The sequence below is a fragment of the Falco biarmicus genome, chromosome 2 (genome assembly GCF_023638135.1).
Source record: "Falco biarmicus isolate bFalBia1 chromosome 2, bFalBia1.pri, whole genome shotgun sequence".
Taxonomy (NCBI): Eukaryota; Metazoa; Chordata; class Aves; order Falconiformes; family Falconidae; genus Falco; species Falco biarmicus.
The window spans coordinates 89,019,719-89,038,964 of NC_079289.1; the positions used below are offsets into that span (position 1 = coordinate 89,019,719).

Consider the following 19,246-nt stretch of genomic DNA (forward strand, 5'->3'; position numbering starts at 1 on the left):
GAACAATCTGATACAAGCAGCAAAGCTTAAATAAACTAGAAACATTTCAAATGATCCATAAAGGATTAATAAGCACTGCAGGAAGTCCTATAGGCTCAGCGTATACATTTTCCATCTTTTTCTCCTGTGACAGGCATGACATGAAATTCTAAACAGAACTCAAGTTTCAAAGTCACTGAATGTTAAGGTCTGCAGTTTTGATACTAGGGTAGAATGGGGTCACCATCTTGGAATATTTAATTTAAATAGATAACAAAATATTGATTTTATTAGCATAATAAAGCCCCCAAATTATGGACCTTCACAAAATTCTTTTTCTGCTCACAAATAGACGAATGGACAAAAGCAAGGCAAAAGGGGTAGTAGTAAGCTACAGGCCACTAATATAACAAGAACAAAATGACAGCTATTATTTTGGCAGAGATAATCTATGCTGAAACACAAAACACACGCACACAATTTCTTTCAATACAATTTTCTTGTCTTCCCACTGACTTCTATGATTACCACAGAAAGCAGGGTTCTAAACACATTTCTCAATTGCATCTTCAATCAATAACGGTAAAAATTTGAGAAGGGAGATATGGGAAAACGTATTATAGCATTAGTAAGTGTTTGCAAAACAGACTGAACTTATCAATATGCATAAAAGTTGAAAGGGAATAAAAGAAAATAAAAATATATCAGTAACAATGCATTATATACCTTTACTTTCCTGAAATTATTAAAAAAAATTTAAAAAAATCCACTCAAACTCCAAAATCCAACCAGTAGCAGAAATTGCCCCAAGCCTGGTTCAAGTGATCAAATTATGTAGCCATATTTTCTTTTGTTTGAAATACCACAGTTGTAAAATAAAGAATAATTCCAAATTACCAAACTGTCTTTGGGATATGTGACCATTCACAGGTACTTTTTAAACAGTGCAAAGAGTGATCATTTAAATAATCTACAGAAAGTAACAAAACTAAGCTAAATACTCTACCTACTGGTACCATTTTCACATTATGAGAGACAACTGCTTGCAAAAATCCAAAACGACAAAACTTCTGAGATCTCAGATGGAGGTCAGCTTGACCCAAACAAACTCAATTTGCTAGCAAGAATCCTGACTTACTTCAACACTGACATAGGAAAAAAAAGTAATTCATATCAGAACTGAGAACTCCCCATGTTGGAAGATGGAAAAGTTTAGCCTCTGCTAAGCTTGTAAGGCTGTTTACCACCCAGGCTTTCAGTTCAGAGCCAAACCAATCAACAGTAGAAACTGTTTAGGTGACAGTTACATATAAATTGGAAGAAGTTCTTACAAGAGTGGAAAATAGGAAAGATTCAGAAATGCAACAGATAAATACAAAGTTATAAAAGAGCATAAGTATAACATCCAGCACAGATAATACTGGCCATATTAGGGAGGGAGGGAGAGATGTGAGAATGATAAGCGTTAGCTCACAGTGAGAGACGGACGCTGAAAGGCAAAAATTATGCTAAAATAATACACTAATCAAAAGGAAAAGTGAATGAGAAGAAAGCAGAGAAAAAACTGAACAAAGGACTAGAAGTAATCATTTCTGTTTATAAAGGCAGCAGAGAGGCCTTGCTTGATATGCTGTCTATAGTCCTGGGCAGAACACTAAAACCAGACAGAAGAAACCAATGCATGAACAGCAACAAAATCAGCTCTATAAATTTTTTTAAAAAGTATATACAATAAAATTTGTAGTGGTTATAAACATAATAGCAGATACTGTGAAATAATATCACTTTCTACTAACATTTGAAAATAAAAAAAAGCCCAAGAAGGGCCACAAGTGTGTTACAAAAAGTAAATATATATACACCACAAAAAAGGTTAATTTTGACTGTTGGAAGAAGGTTCTTTATTACAAATTCTCAGGATTAACAGAAGTTGACAGGTGTTTAATACAGTAGCTACTATAAATCTGATCATCTGCAGCGCTAAAAACAATCTACATTAACCAATTCTACCTTTTAATACTGAGAAACATGGAAAATGAAAAGGATTTTGACAAACAGGTAGCCTTTGTGTACCCATCAAAACCACAGTTCACATCAGTGAACATCAGTGCCTGCTGATACCTAGTTTTGCCACCACTATCATGGCAAAAGAGAAATAAAAGGAGCACAAAAGACAGTCAATGAAAACAGAAGTTGACAAAAGAAAGCCTAGAAATGCCAACAAGGAGGCATACAGATTATAAACTTGTTTTGTTCACCTTTCTTTGCAATTCAAAATAGAATTTCAGTGAAGCTGAAAAGATGACAAAACCACAGCAGTGAAAAATAGAAATATTTTAAACACTATCAAATAGCCTTTGGAACTCCTTGCCAGGAAGTGCCATACAGAAGCTGTATCTGCAGTAGACTTTCGCAGTCATACAGATGAAAATATTTCCAGTTTTATCAGAAAAATCACCCACTAAACTAGGAACATCTCCTGCAAAAAGTTTTCCTAAAAAAATTTGTTTTTCAGGGAGTTCCTTGAATTATTAAGCATCCAGCTAATATCAGAGACTAATAATACACTGCGTAAATCCCTCCATTAAATAAAACTCCTTTGTTCATAGGTTAATACTTAACCAGCCTATGTTTTTGGGATGCAATGACCTAACAAGCATAAAAGAGGAAATGTTTTTCTCAGTATTTAAACCAAACGAGTATTTGATTCCACAGGAGTTTTAAACTTGTTTCATCTTCAGAATGTGTTATTTTATGATCATGGCAGTGCTACAGAAAGCAAGTGGCACTGCTGAAAATTAGTTAAGGCTGCTGCACAGTTTGCAATGGGAGAGAACCGTACTTGTAGAGCCAGAGAAAAATTTCAGGCAAAACTATGAAATGCATTATAGACAGGTTTTTCTACCTGCAACCTCCCTCACCATTACTATCTAAATGAACTGTTTGTTCATACAACTTTACAACCCCATATAATATCTAGCAAAAAAACCATTTGTATGTGTGTGTTTTGTTTAATTTCATTTAACACTGGAACCTCGTACTTCCCTTTTCAGCCTTGTTTCTCTCCTCTCCTGCAAATTCCTGTGTTACAGCCACATGACCAACTTTTACAGTGGACCAAAAGAGACGAGAAAAAAAAAGTTTAAAAGGTACATGGATGAGGGTGAAGCAAAGGGCAACAGAATTAAGGCAGGACAGACTAAGCACTTTTAAAAAATTAAAAACAATTCCAAAGCATAACTATGAAACAGAAAAAACGTCTTTTCTTCTTCACATAGGACAACAGATTGTAGGAGCTTCTATGCTCCTAGTACTACCTTATGAGGAAAACACTTATCTATTAATGAATTTATTTAATTTTTACTGTGGAACTTTCACATATAACTGTTGAACACACTTTCATTTCTCAGAACAGTATCCTTCCCACTACTCGGAAATAATTAGTAAGCAATTATTGAGGTGATGTAGAAGAAAGATGGGAGAAAAGGTCTTTCATTTTTTCTGATAGCTGATCAATTTGGCTGTTTCATATAACTAAAAAGGCAAAAATGTTAGGTGTTCAGAGCAGAAATGTATTTTGCCAAAGGCATTATTAACAATTAATAATCATTACATAAGTGCCTTGTTTACCTGACCTTGTGTAAATTTAGCAGCCTTGTAATTAGACTCATATTTTGCATATTTGTATATTTCCATGCATAGGATTTGACTCATTCATTCATCCATTAAAATTTGCTTGACAGACATAGATGGATAATCAGGGTACAATTTGTATTTACTGGATTATAGAAAATTGCCTAACTGTTAAATTCATGGAAAGCACATTCTTGCCTTTCTCTTGCAAAAGATGTACAAGCAATAAAGTATCTGAGGATGGCCCCAAAGCTCTCCGAAGCAGCACTGGAGTTTCCATAATCTGAAAGCTTTAGCACAAACTTACTTTTCAAAAAAATGATTGCTGTATTTAAAAAAAATAACTAAAAAGAAACAACACTAGTGTCTACATTCTCCTTTAGGCAATGCAACAAAGTAATTCTTCAGTAAGAAACATCTATAAAAGCTAACATCTTATTAAGCACAACTTCGCTGAAGGAGATGTCTTGTACTCTGCCAAAAGGGAAAGATTTTTCTCCCATTTAACTACTTGCCAGCAACTTCTTGACTTTCTGTGCAGTTGGAAGAGTTATCTTACTATTTTCTGGTTCAGTAAAAAGTCTTAAAATTCAATTTTTTTAACTATTAGCCATAATAATTATATGCTCTTAGATATGCTTAAATATTTGAGATTAGATCGTTAGGCAGTTCAGTATGCATCATTTTGCCACCAGAAAAAAAAAACACCTAAGTATGTGGCGATGGCACCTATTGTCAGTAACACACCTCTGGAAACAGAAACTTAGGGAAGATCTCTACTGAGCAGTCAGGATGGAAAGCAACAATACAGCACAGAATGGGGAATAAAGGCATTTGTTTACCTCTGTGTTGTCCAAAATGACAAATATTTTACAGGTTTCTTCTGAAGAAACTGACTTTTGCCTAAAAAGTCAAGTCAGACATGCTCATTAAATGTGTAACACATTTTTTAACTGCTATAATCCAAAGAGAGCCTTTATGCAGCTTCTTTCCTAACTCATGTATCTAATGTGTCAGAAAAAGCCTTTTATTTCCTCCTATGAACCTGTAGCTCATAGCAGGTTTTTTTTCTAGTACCAAAAGACAAAACTTTAAAATAATAAAGCAGTGGCAAGGAAGAAGAGAAAAATCTTTTTTTTTTTTAAACCCATAAATTAGATTACTATTTAGATGTCTCTTTAAGATCATCTGCAAAGTATCTGAACTATCTGCAAAGTAATGAACGTGAAAACAATGTTTTAGTAAAACACTGAAAGATAGTCCAATAGCTTCTTCTCTGGAGGCAGGCACTTTTTTCCCTCTCCAGATCAACTGGCCACAGTTATCTATGGACTGAGTTTCCTGTGATCAAATAAACTCCAATGTAGTGATTCACGCTCCTACCTGAAGGATTTTTATTTTTTCCTGTCCTGAGCCTTGAAAGAGAAGGGAAGAAAATACCAACCCCCACCTCTTTCCCAAACTAGGAAATGTTAATTTGAATTGTAGTATTAACTCAAGTTTTAACTGCTTTCCTTATGTAAAGGTATTAAGTGTTCAACTAAAGCAGCACAATGCGATAAAAAAGGCATCTTTCAGAGTCCCCAGGTTCATTTGTTCACTGCCCTGCCAAGTAAGTGGAAGAGTTGACACTTCTTGTTGGTTCTCATCTCTTCACTGAAGGTGAACAGATTAGTCCCAAACCAACATTGTCATCCCTTCCCCCAAAGTTCCCTGCTGCTGGAACAATTCTGTCCCTCATCCAGTACGTTTTTGTGTCCAGTGCACTTTTTACAAGGACAACTCTAATAGAAGCTGAAAAAGCTTAGTATCAGGAGAAAATAAATCTACTGCGCCATGATTTCAGTCTTAATATTTTGATGTCCACAAAGTTTCTCTGCTCCATCAGTACTGAATGCCAACCTCTTTGCAGGCTGAACAAGGAAACACACAGGCAGGGCTAGTTTAGCTTCCATTGCAGAAATCTGAGTGGATGCTAACAGCAAGAACTTTTATTTTCCCTGGGGAGGAAGGATGTTATATTAAATACTTCTTATTTGAGGATATGGATTATTCCAAGTGGTATCTATTTTCATTCAGAGTACTGGTGGAGAGCATTGAAGATTAATACCAACAACTGAAATTAACTTCTGGCATTTACAAAATTTAGATGATGGCATACGAGATATAGGCACTGCCTAAAGAAGGATGAATATTTAGCTTTAATGCTTCCACAACATCAAGACTAGATTCTTGCAGTGCTTTGTACACTAGCACATTTCTTATTCCTCCATTTTTGGCATACAGTCCTCAAGTGAGGGGCAAAACAGGGGGCACACTTTAAAGTTCATCATGTTTCTAACCACTAGGAATGACATATTCCAAACTTCTACTCCATCACCTCCTGTAAGCAGGACAATGCTCCCACACACTAGTTCCAAAGTTGAAGGGTACCCTAAGAGTTCCAAAACATTTAAGAGATACAAAAAGAAAAACTCTTTTGTTAATATCAGTATTCAGGCATAGTTAGAATCTCCTAAAAAACAGGTAATGAAGTCTGCTAGAAGAATTTGAAGAAACTACCACAGACAGTGGGAGAGGTCCATCTTGCATTTTCTTTCACTAACATATTTATTTTATGAATGTCATGCTACCTCTGGTTTTGACTCTGAAGGTCTTTCCTATTGAAACAGTTTTTAACAGCCTCCCAGTGCTGTATCACATTTGATCCACTCCAGTTTAGTGTCTCACCACCAGAAGATAAAGTGGAAAAAACCCGTAGCTAAAGTTACCTACAATTAACATGAGAGTGGCGAGAAAGACAGGGGAAAAGATCTGTCTAGATGCTTTTTAACAGGAAAAAGAACTGACCTGTAATCACACTGACTCCATCAATATAAGAGACTAAGCCTTGGTTATGATGCTGGCTTCTCATGCACAGATCTGTGTCTAGAAAGACACCGGTTTAATTTATATACAAAGTAAATGTACTTCTCATTATGAAAGCTTGTAATCGCTCCCAGATAATTTTCCTTATTTCACTACAATCTCAGATGCTCCTCAAATAGGTATTTGCTACTCGAGCTCTTTTCTGAATGACACCTGATTACTGAGTGGCATCTTGCCACTAGCCTCATGAAGCCCTTCACAAATGGACTCAGCAAAAAACGTTGAAAATAAAACTCTGGAATAATCCCTGACCATTTCTTGGCAGATAATATAGGCTTATTTCGTGAATTCTAAGTTCTTAAGATGCCTGACTCACTCTTGTTGGGAAGTCTCTAAAGACAAGTCAGATCATACAGAATTTTAATTACGCATTCCGTACAAGGTATTTCAGTCTTTTTCACTTAAGGGGTTGGGGAGGGAGCAGGGGTGTTTGATCCTAAAACTACCTTATCAGCCAGGAAATCCTCTCAAGGACTGCATCACAATTCAATTTACTCCATTATTGCTACTTCACTGATAGGGTTAATATTTTTTTAAACAAAACCCTAACAAGGTGATCCCCAAAAGATGCCACATTAAAGGAACAAGGCAGTATAAATACTGATCTCTTACCACAGAAAGAAAAAGAGAAGTAGAAAGCAGTAGGAGGGAGGGGGAATTTGATTAATTGCTTCCTTCAAACAAGCACGAAACCCACATGCTAATACTAAAGAATAGTCTGAAAAAGCATCACCAACACTGCATGAACTACTGCAAAACAATCTAGTATTTCTAAATGGCTGTATTAATCTTAATGCCATTATTCATATGCATACACACACATATATAATACACATATACATAAAAAGGGAAATTCTACCAAATTCCAATTCTACATTCAATCTTTGTGCTTGATAGATGGTCAGTGGGTAGCTTGGTATCTGCTAGTTCTATTGCAAGATCATCCAACATGAATCACCTCAGTACAAGAAAAAAAATATGTATTATCCAATAAAAATTATTATAGTAATTACCAAGTTCTTGCAGAAACCTAATGTTATATTCTGCAACAGATTTCAGCATATGGCATTTTGTGTCTTTGTATTTTGGGAGGTGAGGGGGTTCTCTCCTTTTAAGCAATTCTGGCCCCTTTGTAGTATAGTCAAATGCTGCTTTGGATATTAAATTGAGAATTTATCTTAAATGGAAACAAACAACTTCGCTAAAAATTAGACATTTATGACTTGCAAATTACAGATACTAATTATTTTCAGTATATACAATTATGATATTCTCAAGAGGTATTAATTTTGGGACAGATGTGCTTTCATCATGCAATTTGGAAATTAAGTTACACTCGCACGTATGGGAACTCAGAAGTCTGAATTTGTGTGAAGATAGGATTGATAAAAAGGAATTTTGTCTTGCTAATTTTCTCTCTCTCCCCCCTGCTCCTTCTCTCTCTGATGAGAGTGTGGCCAGCAATCCTCACAGCTGGGTTGCCTTGCACTCAAAGGAATGGGGGCTGACTGCAGAGCTGATGAGGATATACTTCCACTTGACTCCACCTCCTATTTTGTCCTTTCAGATAATTCTTCCAAATCCAGTAACTTCTAAAAATTTAAACAATAATTAAGACATACCAACTTTAAAATATGCACAATGCTAAATACCTCACATTCATGGCAGAGTGCAGAAATTAAGTGCTGATAATGTAAATGTCTTTAAAAAGAGATTAAAAATACACATAATCCAAACTGAAGGCATTAATACAGAAACTTCCATCAAATGAGGGTAAAAGGAAGAACACTGCTACGCTGAGCATATTTTCATTAGGAAAGGAAAGCATATTATTACAAAAATGCTCTCGAACGCGTGCATGCCTGTAATCTTCAAAGACAGGGTGTGACAAGTGATAAAGGAAAAAGGAACACCAAGAAAAATGCCAGTTAAATAAATCTCTGGGATGATACTGTTGTTGAGTGAGTGGGTGTATTAATTAAAGAAATCCATTTGGGAGTTCATACTTTCTTGCTTTCCACATTGAAACTGTAGCCAATACAAAAAGAAAAAAAGACAAAACAAAAAGGAGTATTGCTTTCTGGTCCAGTCTAAAAAACAAACTGATCTTCAAACATCAATCTTTTGTTTATACTGTTCCATAGGAGGCTGAAGATAAAGATGCAAGACATTTGGAGTATCTGCTACAATTCTGAAAGTGAGATTTTTTATTTTTAGCTGGAATGAGTTCAGTCACTGCATAAACATTTCTATCTGGAGATCTTTACTGATAGTCATGGATTTTTGATGCCTCTTTTGCAGATGCCACTTACAAAGATAATGATATTGTTCAGGAGAAAAGGAAAACATCTACTTGTCAAATGCTGCAGAGCCTTAATTTTCATGCAGAAACCTGGTATACCTTTGGAAAACCTCAGAAATGTTTCTCTCTCATATGTTTGGGGATTCAAAGCCTAACACAACCTACCTAGGCTGAAGATACTTAGATAGCTGAAACTCTTCAGATGAAAGACAGTGAACAAAACTGTCATTTTGCCACTGTAACAGTTTTAGCAAGGCTACACAGCTTTTATTCCCTGCCCCCCCCCCCCCCCCCCCCCCCCCCCATCCTTATAGCACGCTGCAGCTGTGGGCAGACTGAAGAGACAATAACCTTCAGCATGCTATGAAAATAGGGAGGGGAGGTTCATCTTTACCAATGAAAGGGCCTTTAAAACTGCCACCACAGAGCGCATAGGACTCAAACACAGGCAGAGTTGCCAATGCAACAGGCTCAATTTGCAAAAAAACCAGACAATACAAAACCCCAGTTGATACGAATAAAAGTAATAGAGTAACTAGTATTCAGTAAAAAGTAAGAGTAAAGTCCATCAGTAGATGCCATATAATGAAATAAAAAGACAAATCTAGCCAACCTGACTGATAAGTTTTAAGGACTCTTTACAGAAACCTCTACAAAGGATACTATATATGGGCCAACACCTGTTCTGGAGCACAGCTTTACTATCTGACTACATGTTGGAATAAGGTTCTGCAGTGAAATCACGCTATCTCCCAAAGAAGGCATACAAAGCAATTACTTTCTTATTGCCAAGGGAATAAAACCCCAAAAATAATCCACTTGCATTACACTGAAGGAAATACTGGCACTCTGTAGAACACAGACTGTGTAGCACTTACAAGACCTTGACTTCTGAGCAAGACACAGTGAAGCAAATGCAAATCCTTTTTATGGTCAGTTTAATGTAATGCTATTCTGCCAATTTTTCCTGCAGACAGGAACAATCTCACTTAAAATGAAGGAACACCTCTTTCTAATCTCAAGATGATCCAAAACTTCACTGACTCTTAAAACTGACAAACCTGTAGAATACAGGTTTCATGAGTCAAGAGAAGAAACAAAAGTCAACTCCAACCAGCACAGGCTGCTAGAATTAACACTGGTATTTCCTAGGATGGAGGAAATCTTATAGACAATATGTTGCCTTACCACTGGTACTGCTTAGACTTCTCTTGGCCACTGTAAACCAAAACTTAGTAATTCCCTACAAGTCTCATTCAGCTATGGCGTTCCCTTCTGAATCCCTAAGTGCATGAACAAAGACACAAAGGCAGAGGAGTTGAGCTAAACAGTGCTGCCCAGACTCATTGCTCTAAGGTTTTTTCACATATATAACTTCCAGGAACCAAGCTGAAAGGTGTGAACTATCCATATGATCTGTTCGATCCTTGAATGCTTACACATCCATCCATTTTTTCTTGCTGCACCAAATACTAAATAACATCAAGAACTAGAGTTGTTTAAGTTGAATGTAAGTTTTTGAAATAACCTTCTAACTACCAAGTTTCTATATAATGAGATTTTGAATACTGGAATCACTTCTGTTGAAGAACACCTTATTTAATTTTTCTAAGAGTATTTTACCAAGAAATAGAGCAGTGACTAAACATTACTGGAAATATCTTTTGACAATTTTAACTGCTTTAACCAGAAAACGAAAATAATTATTTTAACATCTAAGGATAGGAAAAAATAACACCCCTGCAAGACCCATTCCCACTATGCCAAGGAAAAGCGTTGTGAGGAACACACAGATGAGGGGTTTTTTGTACATGCTCTCTGTCGCCTCCCAACCCCCATCATTTTCTTAGGAACATGGACTATGAAAGACAGCATCAGAGAAAACCGTTTACAAAAGAAAGTAACTGCATCAAAAATATCTTAGTTTCCCAAATACTATAAAATTCAATTTAAGCTTTCTTTGAAAGCTGAATGCAGGTTCCTAATAAAGGCTAAGAAACATTTATGATAGGTAACTTGGGTTTCTTACAATTATTACAAAACATTCCATATTTTATTCTTTGAAATGCCCATTCAATTCCGAATTACCGCAGATCATGCTTCAGGTTTTTTTAAAAAAGGGCTTAAAGCAATTAATTTCCACTTTCTAAAAAACAGTGTTGGACCATGAATTTCTGTATTATTAGTGACTTTTAAGGAAACATTTTTGGTAACCACATCATTTTTAGGTCATGAACATCAAACTTATCCTTATAAGAACCATAAGTCCAGGGTCCAGGGAAAATGTGGTCTCTTCAGCTTCAGATTTTAACTTTGGTTCTCCTGAGGGATGCAGGATGCTTGCATGTGGTATAAGCATTGCTAGTTATGCATACACCAACCAGCATCAAGTATTCAAAGACCAACAGACCCTGTTGACTTGTGTCATCAAGCAAGCTGGTTATGTGTTCTTTATTAAAAAGTTTCTGTGGAATAATATGGACTTAATCCGGTTTTAATAATTTTTTGTTCCAAGTTGTTATATAGTATAAGGCATTAACTGTATCAAAATTCCATGAGAAATGGTTGTTTTAAAACTTACTTTAAGCCTTGATTAGTTTACATGGACTTCTGCTTCTTGTAATGTCTCTAATTAGAGACTAGTGGGATCCTATGCCATCAAAAATTTAAATTGAACATAAAAACCTGAACAGATTTAAAAAGGCTCTCAAACTACTGAAAAAGAAAAAAGATGAGCATTGATCATTCCAAGACCAGTGATTTGTCATAAATTCTCTTGTGATTCACAATTTATTATTAAAATAGAAGCAGCCAATCCTATAAAGCTGTGCCACACCCATAGCGCTTCTGTCAATCCAAGGTATCCAAAGGAGGGCCCATTTGCTCAGTCTCTCAAAGTAGCTTGCTCAGGTGCTATCAGTAATGCAGTTGTGGCAGACCTCTCCATACACTGCACAGATTTGCCTGAGATTTTAAATTATTGGCTACAGAATTTTATAACAGATACTGCTATTGGTACACCAAAGCTACAGACTTTGTAGTCAGTTTAAAGCCAGATCAGATACACAGAGCTACAACCATATCTCTATACTGCAGCACAAACATGCTCGCCAAGTGTTGCCAAAATTCGTCATTGCTTCGACTGAGGCAACAGATCAGTTCCAACAGAGTACCTTCAAAGACAGTGCTTTCTGTAATCCTCTGTAGACAGCAACATCTTGTTATTAGATGAGTGATTCAATCACCTAGGTAAACATTACACACTTGGTGGCAATCATAACCATGACCATATTTACCTCTAGGCACACTTCCTGTAACATGATCTTCACAATACTGCCATTTATAAGCCTAAGCAGACAAATTATTGTGATAATAAGCCCTTACATTCCTGTATTCTACCTACAGAGGAAATTACAAAGTTAGTTTGACTCTACTGATGCAATCTTCATTTCTTAGAACCTGCTCCATGCGGTGGCCAGCCTGGGGAGCCTTTTCTAAAAAGAGCCGAGACAGATATCTAGTGTCATTAAGTCTTCTCTGGCAAGGTACCAGACTGTGGACTAAACACTAGGAAGAATCAACAGCAAGCAGATACTGCTCCCTTGTTTATGTTCACTCATTCTCAGTGGCTAAAATTTGGAGTGCAGAGCGTCACACAGCCTCACTCAACCATCAGTGAGATGGATGCATGTCCGTCATGGCTAGTAAAATCCAATGAAGAGAGTTAAACCCTTCGTAAAGACATATCGATCATTACTTTGAAACACTTCACTAAAAATTATATTGATGCTGTAAGTCTAAAACAAACAATTCCTTTACAGGGCAGATCATGGAGAAGTTGCAGTAATAGTGAATCAATTCCAGTTAATAGATGCTATGAATGCTGTGACAAATAACTGCTTACTCATCCCCAAAATGCACTACACACGGTGACCAAAGGGTTAGCTTTTATTATTCAATAAGCTTAGATTATATCAGAGACAGATGTGTAACATTTTCATATGGTAGAATACCGACATGTCTGTTCAATAATCAAGGTATTTCTAATTTCCTCCTGGTTAACCAAAATGTGATTCCATTTTCAACCCATCTGCCCACCTCAATCAAGGGAAGAATCAGAAAATGCTACTGCAGAGGAGCAGAGAAAAATCTTGATAATCTGGTGGCAGTCTCCCTTCCCTCTCTCAGGTCCCCAGTAAACTGTGAATGGAATCACATTAATCTTTTATCTTTCACTTCAATTGCTTTCCGTTCTGCCTTGACTTGGAAGCTTTCAGTACTAAAAATAAACATCTCTGTTTCTGTATGTATAACCCAAAATGACAGTGATAAAAGTTCAAACTTGGAAAAGACTCAGAAATCCATTTCCATACAAACAGGAAGGACTCAAAATAATCACTGGAGTTAATTTGATGGCAGAGTCTAGCTACCCAATTGTGCCTGCCACATCAGCTGGTGTCACAATTCCTTCTATTTTCTGGCCCTACCCACTCTTCATCACATGCTCATATACTTCTACTACCATTAGCACAACAATGAATAAAATATTGTACTATTGCCACTACCAAGCACCTTTCTCTCACACCAAAGAAACTTCTTATCCCTACCCTCCCACCAAACAAAAAAGCTTTCAATATATGACTGTTGTGAGAACATGATCACAAAAGTCATCACCATCATATACAATCATATTTTCACCTATTCATGTAGTGTACACCTGTGGGTTGTTGGCAATACACTTGATTGAAGTGTGGGAGATTTCAGGTTCACAATGAGCCCTGTCATCTTTGTTCTCTTAAGAGAATATGCCATGCAATCCCAAAACCTGTGTGAACACTGGCTGCCTCTTGTAATATTATCTTGTTCATAAATCTTTTACCTTTTTAAATGCGCAAAATACTAATGCAAAACCTAAGAACATATATACAATAGTCAGAACAGCAATATATATATTCATATATATATATTTAAAATAATGATTCAAAGATCTTGAAAAGAGTACCAACATGCTTTTATACTGCAACCTAATGTGCAAGCAGTAGACCACCCCACCACAGGTAAGAAATGAGAAATTTTGAGGGCTATTGAACACTGAATTTTCACAGCTGAACAGTATAAAGTTATTTAGCAGTTCAATAGCCTTCCAACTCACTTCTGCCTTGTGGGCTACAGTGGTCCAGTAGAAAAAAAATGTAAAACAAAACCAGTGCAATACAGGTTGGACCAAGATTTTTTCAATATTTTTTAAAACTCTTTTAAAGTTTGCATCATTTTATGCATTTTGAAAAACATAAAAAGATCTAAAGATGCCATACAGTATTAACTAGACCACATATAGAGAACATCTCTATAAAAACAGGTCTTCACCTAGAAAAATATTACTAATAATACAACAGGTATATATTTAAAAACAAGATTAAAAACCTGCTGCTTCATACACAAGAGCTTCCCAGTCCAACCAGTTCAGTGTGTATTTTGATACTGCTCAAAAGGCATATGCAATATGTTGGGAGTTTTTATTCAGTTCTTTTTAGTTGGCAAAACTAAAACCTCAAGAGCTGAGTAAGATAAGGGATTAATTTTATGAATGTGAATACTGATTTTTACAGGACATTTTAAAGGGGATCTAAGAGTTTGCATTTATTTACCAAGTGCTCAAAAATGACTATTTTAATATTCTAGTGGGAAACACAAAACAGTTTCCATCATAATAATTAGATCCACTTACTATAAATTAAATAACACCCTCTTTATATAACAGAGTTGGTCAGTTTTTGCATTTATGCTTGCAGATTTCAGCTTTCACCCATTCCCCAGCATGGATGTTTCATTGATGGCTGAGGGTAACACTTCAAAAATGAACTAGCTAAACAAACTTCCCAGCAGCACTTGACAGAGCTACACCTATTCTTCCCCATTTCCAAAGCAGTACAGAATTAATTACCAGTTCTATGGATCTATTGTAAGTATAATAGACTAAAGAGCTATCACAGACACATTTATTGTAAAAGCACAATCCCAAGAGTGTCTAGTAGAGGGCCAAAACGATTAACACAAATGCTTTGTCAGATCAAAGATAAAACCTGCACCGCCCAATTGAGGAATGAATTAGAACAGTGGGTTATCTTTCAAATTAACCAGGGCAGTTAGTGAGGAAAATTTCATGAAAGTGTAATTCTTAGCCTTTGTGAATCCACACAGCAGGCATTCTGCCAGCTGACAAGATGATGAAATTTTCATGCTTAAAAAAGCCCTCTTCATTTCCCAATTTAGATTAGCTAGCATTTCTCTCTTTTCATCTATTTGCTCTTCTGAAGCAGAATTAAAAAAAAAAAAAAAAAAGCAAGCACACAACAGGATCAATCTCTCATAGAATAATGCATTTCTGAAAAGAAATAAAATCTTTGCAGTCATTTTTTAGCTGTATTTACAGTCAGGAATAAGATTATTGAGATTGATTTTGTTAATGCTATTAAGAAATCCATAAATACTGGAGCAATGGTAGATATGATATGGAAGACAGATATAAAACATTACAATGTTTAATGGCAAAAAATTATTGTGGAAACAGAAAATTCTATATAAAGGCAAGTAATTTGCAAAAACAATGGGATTGTAGGAGGCTTACAAAATTACATTACGCACTTACATTTGTGTCTTTTTAATGGGAAGAAGTATATCACCATTGTATTTACCAGTTTCATGTTCCAAAAAGGGCAAGTAGATTTTCCCCTTTTAGATTCTACAGCACTCCTCCCCTGCTCCTAAATTTACACAGCCACATATAAAAGCATTTCAACAGACTAAAGGAAACAACATGTAATAATATTAAATGCTTAAAAAAAAATCCAATTCCAAGCTCACTGAAAAAAGTGAGCTTACTCATTTCAGTGAGCTGTGGATCAGGCCAAAAGCTCTGATAAGGCTATCATCACAAAATGTAGCTCATTACTTTAAAGATTAAAAAGTTCATTTTCGTATTTTATGTTTTTGTATTATGTATCATTTGACCAATACACAAACAACAGTACTATCTAAAAAAATATTAAAACCCCAGAATTTAATGGAGTGACAAAGTTAGACAATATATTTGTCTACTTTAAACTGGTACTTCTGCGCCTTTCAGATGCAACCACTGCAACAGCAGACTGTTAAATAAGCATCTCAAAGGTTCATCACGTTTTGTTCAGACAGTTCTTTGCCATACTACTTCTGGGTGTGTCTTTATAGTTTACAGGATTATATGTATTAGTGCAAACACCCATTTGATGAATTTCAACTCCAGCTGTTATACAGTCACTAGTACTTGACGAAAGGAATAAACTAAAATTCATAGCATCTGATTTTCTAAGAGCTATCAGGACCAGAAGTTTACTTGCCCAACTCCGTGGAAAGCCCTGTTTAAAATTAAAATTATTGTGCAATTTAGAAATTACCTTTTACAATAAAATAATCTCACATTTCCAGAGTCTGAATGTGTTCCATAGTCAAAAAGTAGTTTTAAACCTTGTTATTACAGCTAAGTTAAAAGTAAATTCTCAGTACTAAAAAAATAACCAAGTTTATAAAGTTTTTACTTACAAGGACAAATAAATTCCTTTTGAAGGACACTTCATTATTCTCTATATCATGCAGTAAAACACTTAACAGATTTTAATACAATATAAGCAAATTGTAATATTCAATCATTTTACAGTTTGGTCACTGCTTGGTCTTAAAAAAAAAGTAAAAAAAACCCCAAAAAACCCAGAGTAAAATATTATACCAGTTTTTGTTCTTATCAGTAGTAAGAATTTTTCCTGCCCTAAATGTATCTTCCTTCATTCATCGTTTACTACTCCACGTCTTACGCATGTTTCCTAGCACAGTATATGCCAGAAATTACTTAGCATGTGGCACTGTGTATTATCATAATGTACATCCATTATATTTTAAAAAGTTAATCAGAAGCAACTTTTATACAAAAGCAGTCTGTAAACATGTTACCTTGACATATGAAATAACACATAGTATAATTTAATATAATATGTATAGTGATTTCAGTTGAATGATAGATTTTGTAGCCATCTGGACTTTGCAATAAAGTAACATGAGATCGCGCGTTTTGGTAACTTCACCTGCCCAAGTCATCTGCCTTTAACTTCAACTAAAAGGAACAATCTATCCCTACCTTGTGAAATACTGCCAAAATTTAAATACTCTAAGAAAGTTTTGTGCTCTTTTTGATGCAAAGACCTTCAAAACCAAGTATTTATACATTCAGAAATTATTATATTTCCAGAAAAGTGCTTAGGAAACACCTACAATTGCAGAAGATAATAATATAGAAAGTAAGAAGGTAACGATAACAATATAGAAAAAAGATAACACAAAATGCACACTTAGTATTAAATTATATTGATAAATAAACTATAAAGATAATTCTTAGCATTGCATCTGCTGTCTGCAAAAGCATGTTGTAATACTTCAGAAAACACACCACAAATTAGGTAAGCCATTCATTTACAGGTCAAATTTAAAAAAAAACAATTTACATTTTTGAGCATATCAAAGGTTATGAGCACCCAAAGTTTATGAGTGCCTTCAAAAAGTGATGTCTGTCCTGAAGCTGTGAAAACAGACAACACTGGACAACCAAAAAAGGCAGGCAGGCAGGCAACAGGATGACAAAGTCTATGAAAATCTGACCAAAATGGCCAGCTGTCAATTCAGAAAATATGATGTTTCCAGCACACTAGATACAAAACGTATTGATAGAATTTAAAAGTCACGGCAGATTTTTTCCTAACCAGTCACTAGTTTGGACAGTGCAGTGATAGGAAATTCAAATATTACACTTTTCCCTCCCACCCCCCCACAGTGCCATAGAAAGCCAACCACTACCATTAGCACTCTGGATTTCTTGCACTGTTCCCCAAAAAAGAGAATAATAAAATTAATTAACTACCTATCTTTCTCCTCTTTTTTCCCCCTCCCAATCATTATGAAGAAAGATTCACAGTATTTCCCTTCCTACTGTCCTTCAAAGAATTTTTACAGAGCTACATTCAGTTTTCCTTTTCACATTCTAATACAATATACATCAGCTGGGGTTGGAGAAAGAGAATCAAATTTCAGTTGCATGAGAAATTGATATCTGCATATTTAATAGGCTTCATACATTTACTCAAAAGCATTAAGGTAATAAACTCTGCACTTTTTCATCTAAAAATCTCGAAAACTACATGTGTACAAATGCTGACACACACAGTTACAAAAATTTAAATACATCTGACCACCTTGGCTTGAGATTGAACTGAGAAGACAAACATTCTAAATTAATATTTGAAATCATTAATTGATTTTTTTTATAAAGTTGATTTAGATGTTGCACGCTATTACCTAAGACTGTACAATAAAAAACCCACACAACAGTCACTAAAAATTCAGCACCACTTAAAAAACTCATTTCATATGGCAGAATATTTTCTGAATACTTACATTATAGTATTTTCTGAGGTAACGTCTAATATCCAACAGTAATTTGTTGTTCATTTGAACCACATAGTTGAAAGGAGGCTCTTGACATTCAGTCTTACTGCACCTTTGCAAGCTGAGTTCAATAAATCGCCCCTGAAAACATAAGTGTAAAAACAGCAGGCATCATTACAACAGGTGAAGGTAGCAGAAGTTATCTAAGGAGTTTAAGACATAATACATATTTTTAAAAAAGAACAGTCTTAAAGGGCCTCTAATATCTAGGACTTCTTTCTTCAGATCACAGTTGGCCACACCCATATAAAGACTTCTCTGACCTAAAGTTTTCCCCTTCTCTTCTTAATGAAAGGACTTTTGGAGAACATGCTTCTTCACCTGCTACAAAAATAAATAATTCACAAAATTATGTTGAGTAAAAAATTTAATCTATGGACAAATCACACTCCCCTGTCTCACCTCAAACAGCACAGGTTTGTTTTTTTATCAGGAACATCAAAGCTCTGCTCAAGCCCACGGACCAGAACACTGAAATCAACTTTACAGCTACCAATTATGAAATTACCAATGGGGTGGTAGAGACAAACCTCATTAAGCAAGAATGACATTATCATCTTTTATTTTCTTCAAGTGGACAGAATAGCTCTTACAGTTTTACACCATCTCATTCCCCTTACTTTGAAAACCTCTGAACACCTGACATTAAAATTTTAGAACCTGGAAGTGATGCCTGAACAGTTGAAAGCAGGTTGGTACAAGTCTCGTTAAAGTAAGAACAACCTGGTAGGTTGGACAGTTACACAACTCTTAGAAAACTTACTTTCAAGGTAAGCCTTAGCTTTTGTGAGTCATCTTGGCTAGCTCTCCCCCCACCCGTCCAACACTAAATTCCAGGTGGAAGAGCGGGGTTTTTTTGTTTGGTTTAGGGGC

At 35.6% G+C, this 19,246-nt stretch overlaps 1 protein-coding gene across 2 annotated transcripts in view; it reads right to left on the bottom strand.

Annotated features, from left to right (window-relative positions):
• POLA1 (DNA polymerase alpha 1, catalytic subunit) overlaps positions 1 to 19,246 on the bottom strand; it is a 204,201-nt gene that overhangs the window by 91,466 nt on the left and 93,489 nt on the right. For both annotated transcript variants that reach the window (XM_056328060.1, XM_056328059.1), the window contains exon 34: positions 18,323 to 18,454. In XM_056328060.1, coding sequence (XP_056184035.1) covers positions 18,323 to 18,454 — 132 coding nt within the window. The remainder of the gene's footprint in view (positions 1 to 18,322; positions 18,455 to 19,246) is intronic.